Raw genomic sequence first — 21,996 nt, 5'->3', positions numbered from 1 at the left:
GAGAGAGAGAGAGACATAAATTTTGATGCTTGGAGATATGTCATAACAGAAAGCTCATAGTTCACATTGCTTGGGCGTATATGTGCTTATCAATAACAAGTACAACACCTACATATATTCATCTCTATTTTGGAACATTACCTCAATATTGGAAGAACAGTGCTGCCATGATACACCCCTCCTCCAAAACCTTAGAATTCTCCTCACACCCAACTAGTTCTGGGAATTCTCGCAACAAATATCGCCTTTCCTGCACCGAATAACCACACTCGAAATAGCAAAACGAATCATAAGTTCCTTTAAGGCGTCCAAATCGAACCTTAAAAACAAAAACTGATTCAAAGGGTAGCTTCTAAATTATGTCACAACTGCATACCCAACTCAGAATCGATCAAATAAAGCTATAACCACACATAAAGATCCAAACTTTAAATTGTTTCCTCAACCCATAATAAACTCAAACTTTCTCTATGACATTTTTTGAATACACACTACACAGATATAGAACAACCTCATGAACTGAACCAAACAACTACAATTACATTCAAAGATTGAAACTTTACGAAAAGGGTGAAGAGATAGAGAGAGAGACCTTGAAGAAATCCCCAGATGCATGGCGGTAATGAAAGTCATTCCACGCCTAATTCAGCTTCTTCATCTGCAGCAGCTGAAAGAGAGCTAAACGACGGGTCGTCTTCCACCTCAAATAAAAAATTATTTAATGCGGCCTAGACGGACAAGAGATGTGACTAGCGGATCCAGGTGGCGTGGGCCCAGTCGGGTCGGGATCCACGGATCCACCATTTAAATAAAAAGACCGAAGCGATGTGGAAGGCGATTTGTGTTGTTTTTTACAATGTTTTTTCACAGCAGAATTCTAAATGTTCTGTAGTAATATTAATGAATAAAATATCGACGATCATTAAAATTTTGATGATTCAGTAAAAGGAAATCTCGATGGATATATCGAGATAATATCGAATATCGATGGAAATTTTACTTATATTTAACCAAAAATAGACTAAATATAAAATATCAAAAAGATATGAAAATTAATATCGGTAATTGTAAAAAATGAAAATTTCGAGGATATTTAGGATATTTTACTCCTTGAGTAATATGTTCTATTTTTCGAGTTGTGAGTGTATAAATAAAAAACTATTTACAGTATTTACCATATCTCAAAATAAACCAATTACTTCAAATCTTGAGTTGTGGTGTTCATCATATCTTACAACCACTAGATTGATTAGTCGATCTAGATATAAAATCATGCGAATTATGATAAGGTTCATTTGCCTTGCTCTTAATATGAACTGATCAACTGACCTTGCAGCTGTAAACTTCATCAACATTGTCTCCTGCATGTAAAGGCTTTTGGACTTTGAGCTCAAATTAATTTCCTAACGCCTCTAGGAATGCTGCTTGGACATCAAATTGAGGAAGGCTTTTCCCTATTGGCATCGGAGTCCTCTTGAGGTCAAATTGAAATGGCCTATATATTATCACCCATCACAAGGCAATTGATTGTTATTTATTATTTGATCATGTGCCCTCCGAACAACCAAACCCTACCAAAACCAAATTCGCAGACGATGGAGTCATCTATCCCTCAACAACACCACGCCTACGTCTCCGAGCTCCTCTCCTTCCCCCTCGCTCGCCTCCACAAGGAACCGGAGCTTCTCCGGCTCGACAGGGATCGAATCCAAAGCCAACTCCAAGACTTCATGGCCGGTAACTACCGAGCATTGGTTTATTCTGCGCATACCTCTCTCTCAGTTCAAGACCAACTATCCTCCATTGACAAGGATCTTAAATCTCTTACATTGGAGAAGATCCCCACGTTAACAAATGCATGCACCAAGTTCGTTGACACTTTGGAAAAGATGAACAAGATGAACCAAACACAGCACTTACTTGAAATCCCTCAACTCATGGGAGCATGTGTGAAAGATGAGAACTATGATGAAGCTCTAGAGTTAGAAGCCTTTGTTCGCAAGCTTTCGACTATGCACCCCAAATCAGTACTTGTTAGGGACCTGGCTGAACATGTCAGGAAGATCACTCAATCCCTTGTCTCCCAGCTTCTTCAAAAACTTCGTTTGGATTTTGAAAAACCCGAGCCTGAACATTGCCTTCGGATTGTTGGATATTTACGTAGAACAGGAGTGTATAGTGAGTATGAACTACGGTTGCAGTTTTTGAAATGTAGGCAGGCATGGCTTACAGGAATGTTGGAGGATTTGGATGAGGGAAACCCTGACGAGTACCTCAAGGGGATGATTGGTTGTCACAGAAAGCATCTAGTTGATATTGTTAATCAATATGTGTTGGTAAATTACGATGAGAATGATGGTGGTCTTCTCAATAGTTGGCTTATGCATCAAGTAACCTCACACCTTGAGACTCTCAAAATTTTACTCCCAGAAATAAGTGACGGGGTGTTGCTATCTAATATTCTTGAGGAATCCATGTATTGCTGCATGGTGCTTGGAAGGGTGATTGGGCTAGATTTCAGGGCGATGCTAATTCCAATTTTTGAAGAGGCAGTTGTCAACATGTTCTCAAACAATGTGAGTAGAGCAGTTGAAGGATTTCAGTTGGTTTTGGATTCACATCGTTGGGTTCCAGCACCAGCTATAGCAAATAGTAGTGTTCATGGTGGTGGTGGTGATGATGATGATGATGTAATTGAACCGCCGTATTGTCTTATGGAGCATCCACCTCTGGCTGTTTTTGTTAATGGAGTGGCTGCGGCGATGAATGAGCTCCGGCCCTGTGCACCCTTGAGCTTGAAGCATGTGCTTGCTAAAGAATTGATCAAGGGATTGAAGGCTGTTTCCGACTATTTGATGACTTATAATGCAGAGACTGGGATATTACTTGGAGAAAATAAGGAGTCTGAACTTTTTCTCTCACTTTGTCAAGCCTTCATTGAGATTACTTACCCACATTGTGCAAAGTGCTTTGGCCGCTGTTATACTGGCGGAGCTGCTTCAGTCATGGATGCAAAGAGTTCATGTGACGGCATTCGCCGCCTAGTGAAGACAGTCTCTCCCTGATCAGAACCTCCAATTGGTAATAGAGAAGGACACAGAAATTACTGAGAATGCTGATCGATGGTGTCACAACGCCGATGTATTATACAACAGAGGAAATGTAGTTAATGAGTTATTAGGTTCCATTGAATTTGTTGTACATTAAGTTTGTTCACAATGATTTCTTTCTTAAACATTCAATTTGTTCTACAAGAGAACATACAAATCAGGGTATTGGATACCGGCTTCTTTCTTAGAAGAAAGATTTTCCAAAGGGATGCAAAAGAATATGATTTACACATTTTGCTCCTTCTCCTTCTTTTTGAAAGTAATCAAGCTCCTTCTCCTTCAATTCTAATGATCCTATACATACAAGTGGGAAGGGAGGTTTGTCTAGTATACATTTGAGTGGATAGTGGATACTAATCAAGTTATGAAGTTGGTTAGAAACGACTGCTCAAACCTGTAATGAGTTCAAGGCATTAAGAATCATCAAAACTCCTAGGACCAACTGTTGCTCTTCTCTACAGGAAGCCAGGGCCCAGCACAATACTCAAAAATTGCTGCTGATGCTCGAACAACTCAGAGGCCTGCAGATATGTGTTTGCAGCTTCTGTGAAGCAAAAGTAGAACTATGAGTCTGGTTTAGATTTGAAGAACTTTGCCACGGCTTGATACAGATTCTCTTCCTCAAATGGCTTTGAGACATATCCATCCATACCGCATTTTCGGCACTCATCATAAGTGGCATGAATAACATCAGCGGTCATAGCTAATACTGGCACATGCCACTCACCATTTCTTGCAACTCCTTCCAATCCACCATTTATCTCACCATTTGCCATGCTCTCCATCTGCCGAATTCTACGAGTTGCCTCAAAACTGCAAACAAAAGAAACCGTCAGAAATTTTAAACAAGGGATTTTCAACAATCTAAATGCTATACTAGGAATGGAGACATACCCGTCCATTTCAGGCATTTGAATATCCATGAAACAAGCATCAAAATTGTGTGGTATTTGAAGCAAATTCAATGCTGCTTTGCCACTGTCAACACACACAACATCAGCTCTGAACTTCTTTAATGCACCTGCAGCAACCCTTCTGTTTACCATATTGTCATCAACGACCAAGATTTTTTTACCAGAGAGCAAGCTCTGAAGGAAATTAGATCCATTAGGCAGCTCCTTCCCCTGTTGCCTCTTCTTACCTATGCCAAGCACCTGTTGAAGACATGCAGCTACCATACTAGCCCTCAAAGGTTTCATAATCACGGTATCTGCAAAACCTGCTGCCTTTGCCTTGTCAAATTCACCTTTACCGAAATTGGTTGCAATAAGCATCATCTTAGGTAGCTTATATATGTGCCCATTCTGTTTCCATTCCAAATGCTGTTTGTTGAGATCACATTCTTCACCAGAAATCCATGCATCCTTTTCTACTAGAATGATATCTGGGGGGACAATATTTCTGCCATATACAACAAAGTAGTTGAGCCTAAATTAGTCAATTTGTAAATATTTCAAATGTGAACATGCAAACTTTCTTTAGGTCTTCTAATAATATATTTGGCAGGTTTCATGTTCAACTCTTGCATGTAAGTGTTCACCAAATGCATTAAAGACAATTTTTGGCTTCATTAAACTTTACTCTCAGAAATTCTGATAGATTTTTCCGTAGTTTCACTTTCATATGTACTTTACTGTAGTTAATGAAAATACCATATATAGATTTAGAAAGAGTTAACGCACCCGGATGTAGCAGAACCATTTCTTCCACAAAAAGCAACAGCCATCTTGATGCTACTTACAACTTCTACCAAGATTCCAAGTCTCTTCAAGTGGTACTCTGTTACAGCAGCTCTCACAAGTTTTCCATCAACTAGTATTGCTCTCAATCCTCTAAAGTGAGAAGGTAGATCTTCCAACTTAGGTTTTTTCAAGTCACTAACTGCATTTTCTTTGCACCTCCCAAAATTAGCTGTGAACGAAAATGTGCTCCCAACATGAGGTCGACTTTTGAAGTTTATCTGACCACCCATCAGTTCAACTAGACACTTGCTGATGCTCAAGCCGATACCAGTACCTCCATAATGTCTAGAGGTTGAACTGTCTGCCTGCATGAAGGGCATAAAAACTCGTTCTTGGGCACGTAATGGTATACCAATCCCTGTATCTTCCACAGAGACCATCAAAGTGACTTGTTCAGAAGCCTCATTATTGGCAGCAACATTACTTGAAACATCAGTTCTGTGTTCTTCATTAGCAATTAAATGCTTAAAAGTATCCCAACTGTTTTGATCATCAGCTGCTTCACATCCACTTAATGTCTTAAACTGACAACCATCAGATGTTTGCACACCTTCATCTGATCCTCCGTTCAAGCAAGTCATCAGTTTCCCATTAATCATGGTCGTTGAGGGCTCGGCTAGATGAACTTTGACAAATATATGTCCTCGTTCTGTGAACTGCAACAATTCTTAACATAATGAATATCAATCATGAAAACTAGAAACGCAAGACAACAATGAATGCAATGGTAGAAATCAGCTCAGCCAGTGTAAACCTCAATCATAACTTTCCAGTGAAATTTTGATTAAAATTAAATGAATATCATATATGAGTTGGCAAGTGAAACATGAAAATTCCACTTACTTTAATAGAGTTTCCCACAAGATTTGTAATGATCTGTCTGAATCTCCCAGGATCACCGATAAAAATTTCTGGAACTTTATTAGAAACAAATACAGCAAGCTTCACATCCCAAGATACATATCAAAGTGCACCGATTTGCAATGGGTGAACACCACCATCCAATGAGAATAACAACCGAAAGTTGAAAATGAAAAAAAGAAGATAAATTAGTTGTAATATAACGATGGTTGACAATTTAAGATCACTATGAAAAAGGGGCAATGTCAGAAATACACCAATCTCGAAAATACAAATACTCTGAGCAGCTCTTACTGATGTCATCAGAGCTTACCTCTAAACCCATATTTCTAGACTTCTCAGAAAATAATGAAAGGACATCATCTAGTATAGATCGAATGCCAAACGGAACTTGTTCCAGCTCCAACCGTCCAGCTTCGATTTTTGCCCTGTCAAGCACCTCATTTATTAATGCTATCAGTGCCTTTCCACAGGCCTGAGCAGTTTGAGCATAATCCCTCTGTGTTCCACTTAGAGCTGTATCTAAAAGCAAGGCAAGCATTCCTGCAATCATGGGAAATCATAATTGTATACTTACAAGAAAATAATCAGGTATTGATTTATGATGTGATTCTAAAAACAAAATAGATAGAAAGGAAGATCAGTCAGATACCAAGGATTCCATTCATGGGTGTTCGTATTTCATGGGAAACAGTAGCAAGAAACTGAAATAAAAACAAAAGAGATCACGGATCACATACATGGCAATGGAAAATTAACTACATTTTTGAAAATGTTGAAAATAGTACCTGGGACTTGGCAACATCAGCAGCTTCTGCTCGAACTTTCAATTCTTCCATTTCACGAAAATCATCCTCGACTTTGACAATGTGCATCGCAGCTCCATATAAGATATAGCCAACTAACAAACCAATCACAAAGAATAAGAATGCAGTATTGATTGCTGTCCATGACGTTGGTGCCCTGTGATGATATCTGCTCAGAATATAGAAAAAAATTATAAGCATCAGCATGACAAAACCAAAAAAAGAAGCTTCTCCATCTATTCTGAGCTGATTGAATGGGCGCCCCTACCTACATATCATCTGATGCTTTCTGAAGGGATCCCCAAAATCAAGCTTGCTTTCATGCAGAAGAGACATGTCACCGTCTTGTTCATATTGGTGACCATACATGATTAGGGGATCAGAAGAGTTTGTGACATCATATACATAAACCATAATGGCCTGATTCCCAGCAAGTTGCCCAAGTAAGTTCTCTACAAGGGACTCGACATCAAATGCTCCACCAAGGTACCTGCATTCAATTGTTCAATTTAATACACACACATCTACAGCTTCCAGATAATATATATGCAGAAAACTTAAAATGAGTAAGGATAAACTTCCTTCCACTTGGAACACATAATATCATGATGGGTGAAACTACAGCACATACTTAGATAACACAAAAGTTCCACATAGATTTTATCTTGAAACATGCATCAAGAATACTAGTCATGCTGCTATGTCAATGACAATGGAACTGATGAGCTTAATTACCCGGAAGCTGCCTTTATGCGCTCCTCCACAGTTGGGTTTGGAGGGAGCTTGGATTTGTAAACAGGGAAAGTCAACACAACACCAAGATGATGTGAACCCAGCAGTCTGAACGGACTGGTCAGAACAGCTTTTCCAGTAGCCCTAGCCCTTAAAATGTTTTCTCTGTCCTCCTGCACCATGCATTGAAAAAATTACAGTCAAATGAAGCACCAAGCTCATAGTCTAATGAAAACCAAGTAATGTTCACACCATCCAGATGATTACCTCCCCAGACATCATGTCGATTGACTCGATGTAAGAGACAGTTTCCTGCGAGAAAATTACAGGTGCATACTCATCTCGGATGGGTGAGGGCTCCCTCTCCATCGTCTTTATAGTCCAGCCATTTTGCCTTTCAAAACTTTCCCTCTCCGAATTAACAACTCTTTGTGCATAGGCCACCCCACTTAAAAGAGGCCTCTCAAATGCAGTTCTGGCAGTGTATTCTGCAAAAGTTTCCTGCATTATTTGCAATCACAGAAACCCAATCAAAAATTGCAAAGCTGAAACCATAGGGCCACAGTGAATCGTTCTAGCTCCCTCAGAATCACTAACAAGAAAAAGTATGAGGAACTTTGACATTTGGACACCAACAAAACTTGCTCTTTTCCTTTCCTAATTTGATAGCAAAAAACACAGCCCAACCATCTTGATAATGCACCAACAAACTGTGATCAAAATTCAAGCACATACCTGATCAATTGCTGATGGATTCTTCAGGTAATGAAATGTGGAAACAAGGATAGCAAGCGCATGCACATGATTGACACTAACATTGAACTGATCTTGCAACATTCTTGCTCTCTGATCACACATGCTACTAAGCACTTCAACTCTTCTCACTTTGTTATCAGCATCCATGTAATTGTAGATTGAGAAGCTCAAATAAGCCATCACCAGAATCCAAAGCATCAAAAGCTTTGGGAACCAAGCTCTGTAAGCCTGAATAAAAGTGAAGCCCTTTTTGGCCCCCATTTGCTCATTCAACCTCACAGCCACAGAGTGGTGGCTCTGCATCTTCAAATTCCCACCCATCACCACAACTTCAACTACCTCTTTGCTTCTTCTTCTTCTTGTTTCTTCTTCACCCAACTCATCCTAAGACAAAACAGAACCCCAAAAATGAGCCATGCCAACTTTCTCAAAGTAGCTAAATTTCAGAAACTTTCTCCTCATGTAAAAAAGGAAAAAGGTAGTCCTAAACTCTAAGTAAATTATCATTACAGCATTGGTTTGCGTGATTCAAACATCTCAAAGCACAAGCAAACCAAAAACATGACCAAATTGAAACAAATAGCTCCCACTGTGGGAATGTAGACTTCACTGAAAACCCACTAAAAGAGACAGAGAGAGTCCCAGAACTCGAAAACTAGAATCCTCAATTCTTAGAGAGACAAAGCATGGCTCTCAAAAGATGGGGAAGTAAAAAAAATTAAAAAATAGAGCTCAAACTCCAAAACCAGTCCTCTCAATTATCTCTTGAAATCGGTCTGTCTCAGGCTGTGCATGTTAAACAAAGAAGAAAAAGGCTTTTTAGGATTATAAAAAAGACAGGACACTCTAATCATGTCCTGACAAAGATGAAGCACGTTCACTGTTCCTCTTCCGTTTAATAATGCAAAGCCTGAGATTGACCCAAGAAACACACACAGCTAAGCTGAGCAAACACAACAGCACAGAAATGCAAACACCCAGAATCAAAAAAAGGAGAAAACTTGGGTTGTTGAAACTAGAAAGACTCCATCTTTACCTGTTCCAGTTATAGCAAGGAGTTGGCTTTGGTCAGTGAACACAGGTATACAACGAATGTGAGTTCTATCTCTCTTTGGGGTTTTTCAGCAGTACTGTGAGTTAGTTTGATATGACTTTTTAATGCTCTTGCTTTTTAAAGCAAACTGAATCGAATTTTTTGGATTTTCAGAGATACGCTCTTGTCTCCCTTCTTGCTTCTCCCACGTTATAAACTAATTCTCTTTCTCTCTCTACCACTGTCTTCTTCCTTATTATATTGCATTCCACACCACTCTCTGTCTCCTCCTGCTTTCTCTCTCTGTATTTTTCTTCTTTGGGATTCTTTTCTGAGCTACTCGCCATTGAAGCCAATAGTCCAAAGTCCGGAAATTTAACAGGAAAAATTTTTCATCGGTGGTCCCGAGTCCTGACTGTGACCTTCAAAAGGGAAAAGATAAAGGGTAACCCCTAATGTGTAACGTTTTTTGAGTTGTTTAACATGTAGATGTATGTAGAAGGGAGAAAAGGGTTTGGAAAGAGGTAAAATTGCCTCCTTTTTCAGCTGAAAAAAACCCAGAATCTGATGGGATGGCTGGTCTTTCTGGTTCTCTTTTGCATCATATTTGCTCTTTGAATTCTTACTGAGTAATTCGACTAGAACAATGTTAAGTTTAAGAAAACTCTCACGGTAGGACATAAACAGTTACCTACTAATTACTTTGGATAGTGTAACTATTGTGGATAGAATGAACGTACATACCAACTAAATTTTTAAATAAATTGGATTTTTCCATTTTCATAGTGTTTCTAATGATGCCTTTTCCATTTTAATAAAAGAGGGTGATGCCTTTAGGACTCTATTTTATAGAATGCAATTGGTGGAAACGGAAGCCCAGAAATCGCCATCACAAATCTTTGAGATAATGACATGGCGACAGGCCCAGATCTCATTCCCCCACGCCCCCCCCCCCCCCCCCCCCTCCTAAATTACCTCAAACCCAGGAACTTCTTGCGTTAAATTCCATAAATACCCTTCTATTCTGCTAGGCCTCTGCTGTTATTTTCCATTGTGCTTAATCAAATGCTCCCTGCTGAAGTGAAGCCTGGTAAATTATGGTCTACTTTTGGGAGTGACAGAGAAGAAAGATAAATACCTTTCTCCCAATAATGTAATTACTGAAACTAAACTGTTTGTAGATGGCTCTTCCAAGAGGCCAATGGCTAAAGCTAAAAAGGGGAGCAAAAGTTATTTATGTAATTGTGTAGCTAACAGTGTTCTTCAGTACGGTGGAGAAGGCCATCAATTAGCTAGTTAGTGAGAACTGAGAACTTTGATGAATGTCAAGTCGTGTGTTTTGATTTCTTTCATACATGTAGCTCACTCTTAATAATTTTCGGTGTTAAGTTTGAGTTTGATGGAGACCGGCCGATAACTTGGAAAGACGCCGTGATGACTTAACCAACCATAAACTCCCAACCGAACCAACAAACGTGAAGCATTGCAGATATAACAAAAAAATTTCAATTCCATGTCTGCTTTGATTAGGCTAAACAGTGGTAATCGCACGCTTAAACAGTAGTTGATGTTGGTGTGTTTAGGAGAAAGGAGAGGGATGAAATCTTTTGATGGAATAAGTGGAAGATTTCATGGGGACCATTTTTCATATCCACTACATGACTAATTTGCCAGGCACATCGATCACATTATACGGCAAAACATAGTAGAATGGATAACAAGTGAATCTTTCTTTTTCCTCGATACAAATATAAGTGAATATATTGATATCAATGGCTTCAAGTCTTCGACAATCATCCAAAGGTTTATCTGAAAATTTCTGCCACCGGAAGTGTGCATGGGTGTGTCGGCCGTGTGTGAATCTAGTGATTAGTACTCTAACTACTCTTAAGTAATGCTCGATAGATCATACCAACAATAATGTACTGGTTTTTAATAAAACTTGAAGTTATGTTTGCTTAAACGGGAGTGTCTTGATGATCGATGGATAAAAAAACATTTATTTCAGATTTGAAATAATTTACATGGCGTATAAGATAGAGTGAGATGAGACTCCACTAATCATATCGGAAGTGTCTCATAATCGGTTTTCCATCCCAATTGCCAAAGCCATGAAGGTCAATTTGGTGTTTCTTTGTTTGGTTGGTTTGGATATTAATGATGATCATCGTTACCATGATGTCCAATTCTGCCATATAAATCGGTCTTTCTCACACGGGGTGGTGTGCATGCAGGTGCTGGGTATGCATGCATGCAGGTGCTGCTTCGTTTCAGAGACATGCATGCAGGTGCTGCCATATAGCTACATCTTACCTGCTGCTGCTTTGAGCCTCTGATGAGTAACTTTCTCTTATATACAAGTCCATCGGTCAAAACCCTAAACCCTCGAGTTAGAACCAGCGATCTGTCATGCTCTGCCTTACCCAGCTGCACAATTTATTCCAGTACGTGGTTCACGGATGCATGATCTCGTTTAATTTCATCGAGCATGTATTGAACTTGATCCATTTTTCATTTTATGGTTAATTTCGTGCTTATATTCCCTTTCCATGATTGTTAGAACCTGCATCCAAAGAGGATTTCATGATCTCGTTTAATTTCAAAGTTTTATAACACTAGAACACTCTTACGTTTGGGACACTGCTTGGTTTTTTTTTTTTTTTTGGTACGTGACACTGCTTGGTTTGATACCTAAATTTAGTTCCAGTAACATTGTCTGTATGATATGAATTCATGTGTCTATATATAAACGGTGCGGTTAGCAAGTCCCATCACATAACTAACAAACTAAACCAAACTAGCTTAGCTAGCTAGGCGTGTGACCAAATCTTACTTGAGCAAAATTAACAAACTAAACCAGACATATCTTCACGTTGAAATCATCATTAGGTACATAATAAAACTAAATCAAAGATTCTTAACTATGACGCATGGGTGCTTTTCAAGTTTTGTTTCTTGGATTTGATCATAACTAGTGAACTACTAGCCCTGCAACACCAATATAAAGGCATCTTTGTATCAAGGTTCATCTCGATCATCATGTTGTGTAAACCATCCTCGATCGTTTTATTGTTGTATCCTAGCTACTTAAGCAAAGTGTGTCTTCAAGTTCCAATTGATCGAGTACGTAGTCGACGTTGGTCAATATGTGTAGGGAGAAAAGTTGATCGAGGTTCAAATTGATCTAGCTAGTTTAGTGGTTGCTCCATCGATCTCTTACTTCCAAAATCCAAATTAATTAAGTCAAAGTCATTGAGACATAATTTCTCAAACCAATTCAGAAAAGATCCGATGACCATATTTTAATGTGAAACATGACCATATGAGCATAATGAGCTACCTCCTTAGCTTGCGTTCTTTTCAACCTTCATATGATCATTCTTTTTCCTTTCTTTAAACTATAACATTTTGCCGTGTGTGTTCGGCCGCTTCCGCAGAACATAAAGTCATAAACAACAGTGAAAACAAACTTAAAAATTTGTGAGCGTGTATAAAAGATGGGAAAAGAATTGGATTAAGATTCATCCAAATTCCAGTTTCGATCATTGAGGCAAGGAAAATGTAACGCACTTTTTTTATAAGTGGAGCCGCGCACTGAATTATTAAACTTTTGAAATGAATGGTTGCTCATTTTCTCTTACTTTTGTGCTGTGATAGCACCAAATCCGACCTATGACTCTACTTAGGGAATCACATACATGCATGCCTCTTACAATTGATATGTGAGTTTTGCATAAATATTCTACCAATGCAATACAATGAGTACAGATCACTATTAATCGGATAATCATAAATTACTGGAAAACAAATTTAAAAGTGAGACTCGATCTAATAAAAATTTTCTAAATGATAAACGACACGAAATCCAGCATCGATCATATGCATATGCATGGATTGATTAAGCTACTGCTTAAATATTAGAGCGAAAGGTTCATTGCATTTGAGACTACTCGATCCGATCCGACTCCAGTACTTGTTTAGTGCTTAAACACGTACAGCTATATATAGCTAGATTTACATGTGCTTTGATATATACTTTATATATATTTTTTATTTTTATTTTTTAAATAATAAAAGATTAGACGATATTAGCTCTTCGATGACAGACAATGTATGAAACAAGTCTCACCCTCAATCCTAAAAGAGAAGCGTTTGCCACACTCTAAGACCTTATCGTCCATCCTCTTTTTTTATTTATTAATAATAAAAAGAAGAAAATACATCTAAAACGGGGGGGGGGGGGGGGGTAGGGGGAGGGACCATTCTTAGCTTAATAAGATATCCAACGTTAATTATAATCAAATATAACTTGCAGTTGGTTAACCATGCAATTCAGAACCCTCTGGGAGCTAAGTACGTAGCTAGGAATAAGAGAATCGATCAAACAAGAAATCTACTAATAGTGATTTCGTGCAGACTTGATATAAAGAAGAATGAGGGGTTTCTATCTTAGTATATATATATAATCCTTCGTATACTGTTGCTGAAGATCGATATAAAAAATTATTCCAAATTGCTCTACAGCACCTTAATTACCTTTGTTACTTTGCATACCATGGACTGATCAAATAATGGAACTTGTTGACGATTTGTCAAAGAAGGCCGAAAAATGTTTCTCAGTGGAAGACAAAAGAAGATGGCCGGGATATATTGGCTGCACATAGTCTAGCACTCTAGCCATCGATACATATCTACTTCTAGATTATATTCGTGATGACACAATTGTTTACTACAATTGGACTTTCGAAGAAAGAATTGGGTACGTAAATGATCGATAAAACATGATGAAAGCATTAAGGAAATGGATCAAGTAGAATAGATATGGATTCCTAAGCTAGGTTGGAAGAGTGGTTTAGCATATATAGGAGTATATACCTAGTAATCAACTCAAGCTCAATAGCTCATGCTCATGAGAATAGTTGGCTAGTTGTTAATATCCGATCTTGTTGGTACGTGATCGGATTTCTTGGAATAAGAGTGAGATCGATGATCAAAAGGATTAGCTAGCCAGGAATATATACACACACATATAAATGATTGCAGCAAATGGAACTTCAATATGTCCTAGTCAGACTGAACGATATGATTCTCTGTAATCCATTTGTCGAACAAAAGGCCACACCAAGGACAAGGTACTTGGTACTTGATGGAAGGACTATTTCCAGAGTGATCGATCACGGGTTCATTGTACCCACCAGGGACAAGGTTTAGGTCATTTCTGAGCTGAGCTACGAGCTCATCAGAATCTCAGATCACGTTTCCATTTCTGACCACATACCAGTAATAATAGTCCCAGTACTTGTACTGGTATAGCTTGCTGTCTAAGCCATATCATTTAAAGTGCATGCATACCATCTCATATTCTTGCAGATTTGTAGTGCACTCAAAGTTCAAATCATTTGACCCTCATTGTAGAGGCTCCAATTGTTTCAGTGTTTCTAGTTTATACCATATTCGTATCAAAATAAAATTAAATATCTGCAGATACCTCTCTGTTTGATTATTGGGCTACTATATTCATTGTGCCTAAGTTTGGGCCGTAGCTCCATATCCTCTGAGAGGCCTCGATCGATTATAAGCCCAACATCAAACTCTTCCTTTTCCCCTCATAGGTAAGCAGGTATATGTTTCACCAAAAAAGAGGTGAGTAGGTATATGAGTTGTTCCACAGGTAGCTATGATAACATGATTATTTTGAGTGACAAATAAAGCTTACTATAATGTTACGAATTCTAGACTTTTCTACGTAAAGTTTTAAATATTTATTTTTGGAACAATATAGATTTTTATAATTTAACCTTCTCGCAACTCGTTGCATCAGATAAAACTATATATATTGTTGCTCACGAAGTCTCATGTCGTACAATGAAATTAGGAATTACCATATTTTTCTTCTTATTATACTATCACCTTGTGGATACTTTTGTTTTCCGATCTATGATACTAATAAAATAAAGCGAAGAAGAAGACAGAGAACAATATATGGTTAAGGGCAATGAACAGTACAAGTAGCAACTTTATGATGCTTAGTGCTCCAATCCAAAGAAACAAAAACAAAAACAGTAACAGTGCTCTCATTGGCATAATGAGAATGTGATTAGATTTCTAATTGAAATCTTAGTGCTCTATCCCAAGACCAAGAGAGAATAAGGATGATTAAGGTGCGGGATTAGGAGGGACCATCAAGTGAACATCTCTTAATACGACACGTGTCATCACCACGTGCTAATGGTCGGCCATTTGTTTATTAAATTTGATTAACTTAGGCCTAGTTTGGTTTTAAGTTTTGAAACATAAAATCACTTATAATCATAATTTTGAAATATTTGTATGTTTGGTAACCACGATTAAAAAAGCAAGTTATAAGTTACTTATTTAAAAATGAGTTTTTCTAAAATTGAGTTTTCTCACATCAATACCAAACTAAGCCTTAAGTAAAGTGGGTAGTAAAAGATTTGATGTTCCGATGGGAGCTAGAATGAACTGTAAGCATAAAGCTGTCGGGCTTTTGGTGGGTCGATCCATTTAGTTCCCTTTGGCCTCCCACTGTCTGTCTGTTTTTATTTTTCGAAAAAAAACAATGATGAGTTATGATATGTTGATTATCATAAAATTACCATCACCCAGTCTCCTTCTAGTCGTAATCAAATTTCTAAGTATTGTATTTTTATTTTAAAACAAATAAATGATTAGATGATATTAGTTCCTCGGAGGTAGACGATGTAGGGAGGCTCCCTAGTCACAGTCTCAAGCCCGAATGTGAATGGTCTACTCCACGCAGGGAACCCTCCCTCCCTCCCCCAAAATGTAAAACGTAATGATACCCGATTGGTTTCATAAGAAATATAATTTGAATCTCTTCAACTAGTTTTTGATATGTGTTTTAATCGTTTAAGTGTAAGAATGTAAATAATATAAAAACAGTAAAAAAGATGTGTGAGAATATTTTAGGGTAGAGAGTAGAAATGAAGTGCTAATTCCTTGAGTGGGATGGGAATGTCGCAGTCCAACTAAAAGGAAAAGCATCATGGGTTATATCACAATGAAAGATTATTGGTCGTTTCACAGATCTTCAAGATCTTGCACAAATTTGTGGACCCGCTTTTAAGGTAAGCACTGTTTTCTTTTTCTTTGCTCTGTTCTTTTCCTTTTCATCTTTCCTTGTCAGATTTGCATGGTGAGTATGGATGATAATTTATAAATTGATATTTTTTAAAGGAAGAAAAAGGGAAAGAAATTAGAAATATACGGTGTATGAATAATGAGAGATGTTTGTGCATGTAACTGAACAAGTGGGAGAAGATGAACAAGTTATGGGACTCGATCTGACATAGATATATTGGATTGTATATAATTGCGCTGTAAAATTAAAAAGAGAAAGAACTGGATAACTGTGAAAAAAAAAATGAATGGAACAAGAACAGTGATGGAACAAAGAAGCATCTTTTCATTTTATGTGGGACTGCCTGCCTTGCTTGAGTGAGTGACTGAGTAGTCTTTGCTTTGCTTTGCTTTCTGTCTCTTTGTTTGCTTCTCTCCACATCTCTCTCTGTCCTCATCTCATATTCATAATTCTCATTCAATCAATTTCAAGAGCTGTTGAAGATCGGAAGAGCCCAAATTAAAATCCAACAGAAAATAGTGGGTTTAATAAGTGATTGAGTGAGTGAGTGTCCATGTAGTTAGGTGTTGTTTATCTGATATTTCCTTTCTTCCTCCATCTTCTTCTTCTTCTGACCTCTCTGACTTTGCACCATCATCCCCACTTCTTTCCCATAATTGCTTACCCTTTTCTTTTTAGCTCTGTCTCTCTCTGTCTTTCTCACCTTATCTTCATTTATATCACCTTTTAATCCTTTTACCTACCTCCTTTTGTGGTAAAAACTAGATTGAAAAAGAGAACCCAGTTGCCTACTTTCTCAGTCTTTTTCTTGTGGTACTTGCAGCAGCACTTTCCCTAAACCATAGCCTTATTCTGCAACTTCCAGGCTTAGATATTTATGTATGAACTCTCTCTCAACTCTATCTTTCCTTAAAACTGTAGATTTTGTTTTAGTACATACCAGCTTTTTCACATGCTTTGTTCTATGTCTCTCTGTAGTCCTACCTATATTTCTGCTGCTTTCCTTTGTTGGTTTTGGTTGTTGGGTCTGAATTTACTGCAATTCAACATCCATGTACTCTCTTTGTATTTGGACGGTGTTGGTCTGTAGGTGTCACTGAAAAAGTTCATAAATTGATAATCTTTTGGTTGGGAATGGGACTTGTGAAGTGATTAGGTTTTTTTTGATCTATGTCCATGGCTGGTGAGTTTTGCTTCATGTTGTGCTTCTCAGTACTGTTTCTTATGAGGTAGTTTTGTGGCAGTTTCTTTTCATTTCAGTTCTGAATTTCTGGGTGCTCTTTGTGTAATTGTGTTTGATCTTCTTGTTTCCTTTTCTTTCTTCCCCAAATAAACCAAAGATTATGCTTATTCTGCAGTTGCTGCTTTTGCTAGACAGTCCCTGTTGTGCCTTAACTTTAGGCTCCATCCATGATATTAACCTGATTGATATAGCTTGATTATCTTTTTGTTCATCAAAATACTAAATTTAGCTTTAATTAAGCCTAAATATGAGTGACAAAATGTGTATAAGGCGTTGATTTATCCCTTTGGCACAACAAAGGGAGTTGTGGTTGTGTGATTGAGCACTTCTTTGGTTCTTCTGAGTCTAGTGCTGAATTCCATGAAATAAAATGAGATTGTTATAGGAAACTGGTAGCTGTCCATTTTTAGTTGAAAAGTTAAAAGAGGAGTGATTAGTTCGATCTTAGCAAATTTAAACTAGATCAGTCAAAAATTAGAGTGTGGAAATGTTAAAAGTACATCATATGATTCATGTTGAAGTATCATTCAATGCTATCTTTGGATGTAATTGTTGAAATCTTCCTCTACTTTGATTTGGTATTCTGCAGTTTGAGGGTTAAAAGTAACGGTATTCAAAATTTGTATCTATGACAATTTAGTAACCACATCACAAAGTATAGATTCTTGAGCTATGAACTTGGTATAAGAGGAGCGATTATGCAGTTATCATACATATGTTACAAAATGTATAAGACAGTAGGGATCGCATACTCAGTCAGTCATGTTGATATGTTCAGGCTTAGGTAGTCTTTTAGGTAACTTTCGGAGCATTAATATTGCTATATTATGCGACTAAAATGATTTCTGGAATTGAAAAGTTGCGAGTATTATAGAGACTTTCTCCTCATTTTATCCTAGCCTTTTGTCTCAAAGATACGGTAAATAGCTGTATTTTGTCAAATTCTGTTTTTGAATTTCCATACCTTTTAGAGGATGCATACTTTGAGGCAAAGATACACAAAGGATTCAGGAGGATAAGTTTTGTGTTTAGAACTCCCTAGAACATGACATGACAAGTTTGTTCTTGGGATAAGTAGTTACAGCTTTCAGCCTTTCACCATTGTATGGTTTTGATTCTGTATTATGTGTGCTCAGTGATTGAAATGCCGAAAGGATGTGCAGTACAGAATTGTATGGTTTTGATTCTGTATTATGTGTGCTCAGTGATTGAAATGCCGAAAGGATGTGCAGTACAGAATATGCCTGTATGGGTTTTTCTCTTTTCTTTTTTCTTTTGAGATACTTTCTCTCATTCTCTAATCTTAAAGGAAGAGCATTGCATCGTAGCCAATTAGTCTTAGACATTCATGCATTAGAATATTCCCCACATGAGAGAACTGTTGAAAGAAATCTCTCTTGTTTAACGACAAGAAATTCAGCTGTAACTTCTTACAAGGCATGAACCCAATTACATGTAGGCTTGCACACAATCACCTGAAGTTACACCCCCAATTCATTACAGTATGCCGTGAACTTTTGGTTAATATGATTGTTATATGAGCTTATAAACACTTACTGAATCTCCCAGTTTTAGGTAGTGTCAACTGGTGTAAAAACATCAACTAGGCAAACACTGCGTTATCTATATTCAACACAAATACAATGATATGCTGATGATCTATCACTTGCACTTAATACTAACAGATTGCAATAATTGCTTAATTTTTCAGTTTAGATACACTGGATTCAAATAAGTGCCCAACATCCTATTGATACTATCCCTTAGAAGAGAAGAAAGATTCTGACTTTGTCATTTGAAATGACTAGCTGTTACATTCATGCAGATGCAGGTGAAGAACAAATACACTGACGACTAAGGAGGGCAATCATTCAATTCTTCTCCTGAATACTCGTATAGAAGAAATAAACTCTTGAATTCAACATGATAACAGTGCCAAACTTGAACTTGGAATTTGAGAATGATAATTCAGAAGTCACAAGCCAAGTAACTTCCAACAACATAGCTCAGCAAGATGAATCCCCTGATCCCTCCAAGGACAGCACCACCACTTCGTCCTGTCTCACAAATCAGACAAACCTTCAACAAAATCCTGGGGAGATGTCCCTCAACTTATCACTCCAATTTAGCTCCAATGACCTTGAATTGAAGCACATGGCAGGGGAGACTTTCAGCGAAGTTGAAGCAGCGCCTGATTCTGAAGCAGCAATTCCAAGGGTATTCTCTTGCAACTACTGTAAGCGCAAGTTCTTTAGCTCTCAAGCATTGGGGGGACATCAGAATGCTCATAAGAGGGAGAGGACAATGGCAAAGCGTGCATTGCGAATGGGAATGTTTCCTGATCATAGGTATACTAGTTTGGCATCTCTTCCCTTACACGGTTCTGCTGCTTCTGCCTTCCGGTCGCTTGGGATTGAAGCTCACTCTGCAATGCACCAAAACATGTTGATACACTCAGACCCGAGGCTACCTGTTCCTGACACAAGAGGTGTAGGAAGGTTTCAGCAGCAAGGCTATTATGGAGTGCCGATGCTGATGCCGCCAATGCCGATGTTCATGGAAGATGATGATGTGGGTATGTTTTGGCCGGGGAGCTTTCGCCAGGTGGGTGAGGGAATCCGAGGTGAGTTCAGTATGAATCAATCTGCCCAAAGTACACAAATGATGAACTCCGGAAGGACCATACCACCAAAAAGTAATACAAGTTCATCATCTTCTTCTCCTGATCTTACCCTAAAGCTTTGAGATCAGTTTTTGTGTTCCTGTTTAGATATGATATTTCCTACTTATTAATTAAACACAACTTAATTTGTACAGTGAGATATGCATTAATTTGTAACGGCTGCAGAGATTTCTAAATTTTGGTTTCTACCTGTATTTTGTTTCAAGCTTATATAAGCACGTATGTTGCTACTTCCCGTTGTTGCATTGCTTGCACTCACGGCTATACCTAAGAGGCTAAGAAGTTGCAGGAGGAGAAAGGTATCGGTAAAAGGGTATAGCTTGTGATCAAGATGATCTCTAACAAATGAGCCAACTGGTTGTTTCAACTATGTGTTCACCGTGTGTTCTGTAGTGTTCCGAATTCAAGTATGAAACTTTAAGGTCAGTAACTGTTAATATAACAGCAGCCCCTGATGCAAAAGGCTTCTTAGAAAGAGGGGTTGACGTATCTACGCATTTGAATGCTCTAACTATACATTGTAGCTCAATGTCGGATCATTTTGACAGCTTTGTGAATCTAACGCTCAGAGTTCCCTCACGATACACTCAACCGCTAAGCCACTTGGGATTAGTCTTATAGGCTAAATGGAGATGATGATAATGATGATTAGAATAGTAATGCCAATAATTAAAGTAATGATAGAGTTGAGGTGAATGATTGGAGACGCAGCCGACTGGGACTTATACAGGGTAGTCTTTCTCGTGTGGGCAGTTCGTACGTACCTGCTTGTCGGATGTCGGAAAATCGCCCTCGTTCTTGGTGGAAATTACGGAGATGTACCATTTTAGGAATGTCAGGAACTGCACGCGGTGGAATAGAATGATTAAGAATGGGAATGCAGGTCAAGGAAGCCGCAGCCGGAACCGCGTTGACTTTCTTGTAATTCATAAAGAGACAAAATTCATGTTTGGGTTTTTTACACCAACAGTGTCTGAACACTTAGATGACTGACAATATGGTATCCGAACTTACAAAGTTATCAAAATGGTACCCAAACTCGATTTTTAGTATCTGCGTAATACCTGTGGTTAATCTCTGTCAACAGACTTGTTAAATGAGACAAAAAGGCTTATTTGTCCTCCATTCTCTCTGTCGTCGATCTACCTTATAGAGTTCTAGGTGCTGGACTCTCAGTGCCGGTATGATTTGAGATGGAGAAAGATAATATTTTAGATGGAGAAAGAGAGCTAGAACTAGAGAGAGTTTTTTGGTGAATATTATTTTAATTTTCAATATATTCATTTTAGGGTTTGTCAGAGTCAAAAGTCTTTTTTACCCTCATTATTTTAACACACATATGTCACCTATGGTCAATGTTAACGTTGACGTGACGAAAAATCGGCCGTGGGTACTATATAGATACTAAAAATTGAGTTTGGGTACCATTTTGATAACTTTGTAAGTTCGGGTACCATATTGTCAGTCACCCAAGTGTTCAGACATTGTTGGTGCCAAAAATCCTTCAAGAAGAGATGTTCAACAATGTTCCAGAGTTGAAGCAGTAGTACTAACGTACCTCCCACTGTTTAAGGTCTTTCACATTTTCTCGGTTCAATCTCGTGACAGCAACAGTCATTCCAGTGCCAACCTTTTTGGGCGGAGCAAGTGTATGCTTATCCACCTAACCCTTGAAAGTCCCTGTAGCATTGGCAAGGCACGGTTGAACCCCTTTTACGCACTTTTCTCTCAAACTATGTAGATTTACTTACAAGCTACTTTTTATATTTGTTAAGGCCCGCCACAAAGGAACCATTTTTGCCGACCAGCAAAGGTTGGTGGTCTCCACTCCATGACCATCCAATCAACTCTCTCTCTCTCTCTCTCTCTTTCTCTCCCTCTCTCTCCTCTCTCTTCTCTCTCTCTCT

The 21,996-nt window shown here is 38.2% G+C and overlaps 3 protein-coding genes and 1 non-coding gene across 6 annotated transcripts in view; 2 read left to right on the top strand and 2 right to left on the bottom strand.

The window, feature by feature from the left end:
• Positions 1 to 283, bottom strand: part of LOC101311756 — a 3,452-nt gene extending 3,169 nt beyond the window's left edge. Inside the window, exon 1 of the transcript XR_184529.1 lies at positions 142 to 283. This is a non-coding gene — a transcript (uncharacterized LOC101311756). The remainder of the gene's footprint in view (positions 1 to 141) is intronic.
• Positions 284 to 1,595: 1,312 nt separating this feature from the next.
• Positions 1,596 to 3,065, top strand: LOC101299473 (conserved oligomeric Golgi complex subunit 8-like). Its single transcript, XM_004298442.1, has one exon. It carries the CDS (start codon positions 1,596 to 1,598, stop codon positions 3,063 to 3,065), a length of 1,470 nt encoding a protein of 489 aa, XP_004298490.1.
• A 247-nt stretch (positions 3,066 to 3,312) lies between these two features.
• On the bottom strand, positions 3,313 to 8,328 carry LOC101311470 (histidine kinase 4-like). Its single transcript, XM_004297360.1, has 11 exons — positions 7,987 to 8,328; positions 7,519 to 7,752; positions 7,255 to 7,424; positions 6,788 to 7,009; positions 6,502 to 6,688; positions 6,366 to 6,417; positions 6,027 to 6,256; positions 5,696 to 5,794; positions 4,793 to 5,508; positions 4,005 to 4,511; positions 3,313 to 3,923 (listed from the first exon to the last, which is right to left on the bottom strand). Exons 1-11 carry the CDS (start codon positions 8,326 to 8,328, stop codon positions 3,674 to 3,676), a joined length of 3,009 nt encoding a protein of 1,002 aa, XP_004297408.1. The 3' UTR covers positions 3,313 to 3,673.
• An 8,341-nt stretch (positions 8,329 to 16,669) lies between these two features.
• Positions 16,670 to 20,282, top strand: LOC101310793 (zinc finger protein 4-like). Of its 3 annotated transcripts, XM_004297358.1 has the most exons (3): positions 17,012 to 17,042; positions 18,543 to 18,652; positions 19,232 to 20,282. In XM_004297358.1, the coding sequence occupies exon 3, from the start codon at positions 19,330 to 19,332 to the stop codon at positions 20,149 to 20,151; it is 822 nt and encodes a 273-aa protein (XP_004297406.1). In that variant the 5' UTR covers positions 17,012 to 17,042; positions 18,543 to 18,652; positions 19,232 to 19,329; the 3' UTR covers positions 20,152 to 20,282. The 3 variants fall into 3 exon arrangements, with proteins under 3 accessions (XP_004297405.1, XP_004297406.1, XP_004297407.1); XM_004297357.1 differs by lacking the exon at positions 18,543 to 18,652 and having other exon boundaries at positions 16,670 to 17,042; XM_004297359.1 differs by lacking the exons at positions 17,012 to 17,042; positions 18,543 to 18,652 and adding an exon at positions 17,169 to 17,346.
• The last annotated feature ends 1,714 nt before the right edge of the window (positions 20,283 to 21,996 follow it).

Source organism: Fragaria vesca, linkage group LG4 (assembly GCF_000184155.1).
Source record: "Fragaria vesca subsp. vesca linkage group LG4, FraVesHawaii_1.0, whole genome shotgun sequence".
Lineage (NCBI taxonomy): Eukaryota > Viridiplantae > Streptophyta > Magnoliopsida > Rosales > Rosaceae > Fragaria > Fragaria vesca.
Note: the sequence above shows the minus strand (reverse complement) of the source record. Positions and strands in the feature narration are given on the sequence as shown.

What these genes read in the sequence shown, in the direction of transcription:
- LOC101299473 (XM_004298442.1), top strand. Translation starts at nt 1,596, where the DNA reads ATGGAGTCATCTATCCCTCAACAACACCACGCCTACGTCTCCGAGCTC.
- LOC101310793 (XM_004297357.1), top strand. Translation starts at nt 19,330, where the DNA reads ATGATAACAGTGCCAAACTTGAACTTGGAATTTGAGAATGATAATTCA.
- LOC101311470 (XM_004297360.1), bottom strand. Translation starts at nt 8,328, where the DNA reads ATGGGTGGGAATTTGAAGATGCAGAGCCACCACTCTGTGGCTGTGAGG. An exon ending in AAGCATCAGATGATATGTAG is followed by an intron (nt 6,689 to 6,787) that starts GTAGGGGCGCCC and finishes TATTCTGAGCAG; the next exon opens with ATATCATCACAGGGCACCAA. An exon ending in ACCCATGAATGGAATCCTTG is followed by an intron (nt 6,257 to 6,365) that starts GTATCTGACTGA and finishes CCATGATTGCAG; the next exon opens with GAATGCTTGCCTTGCTTTTA.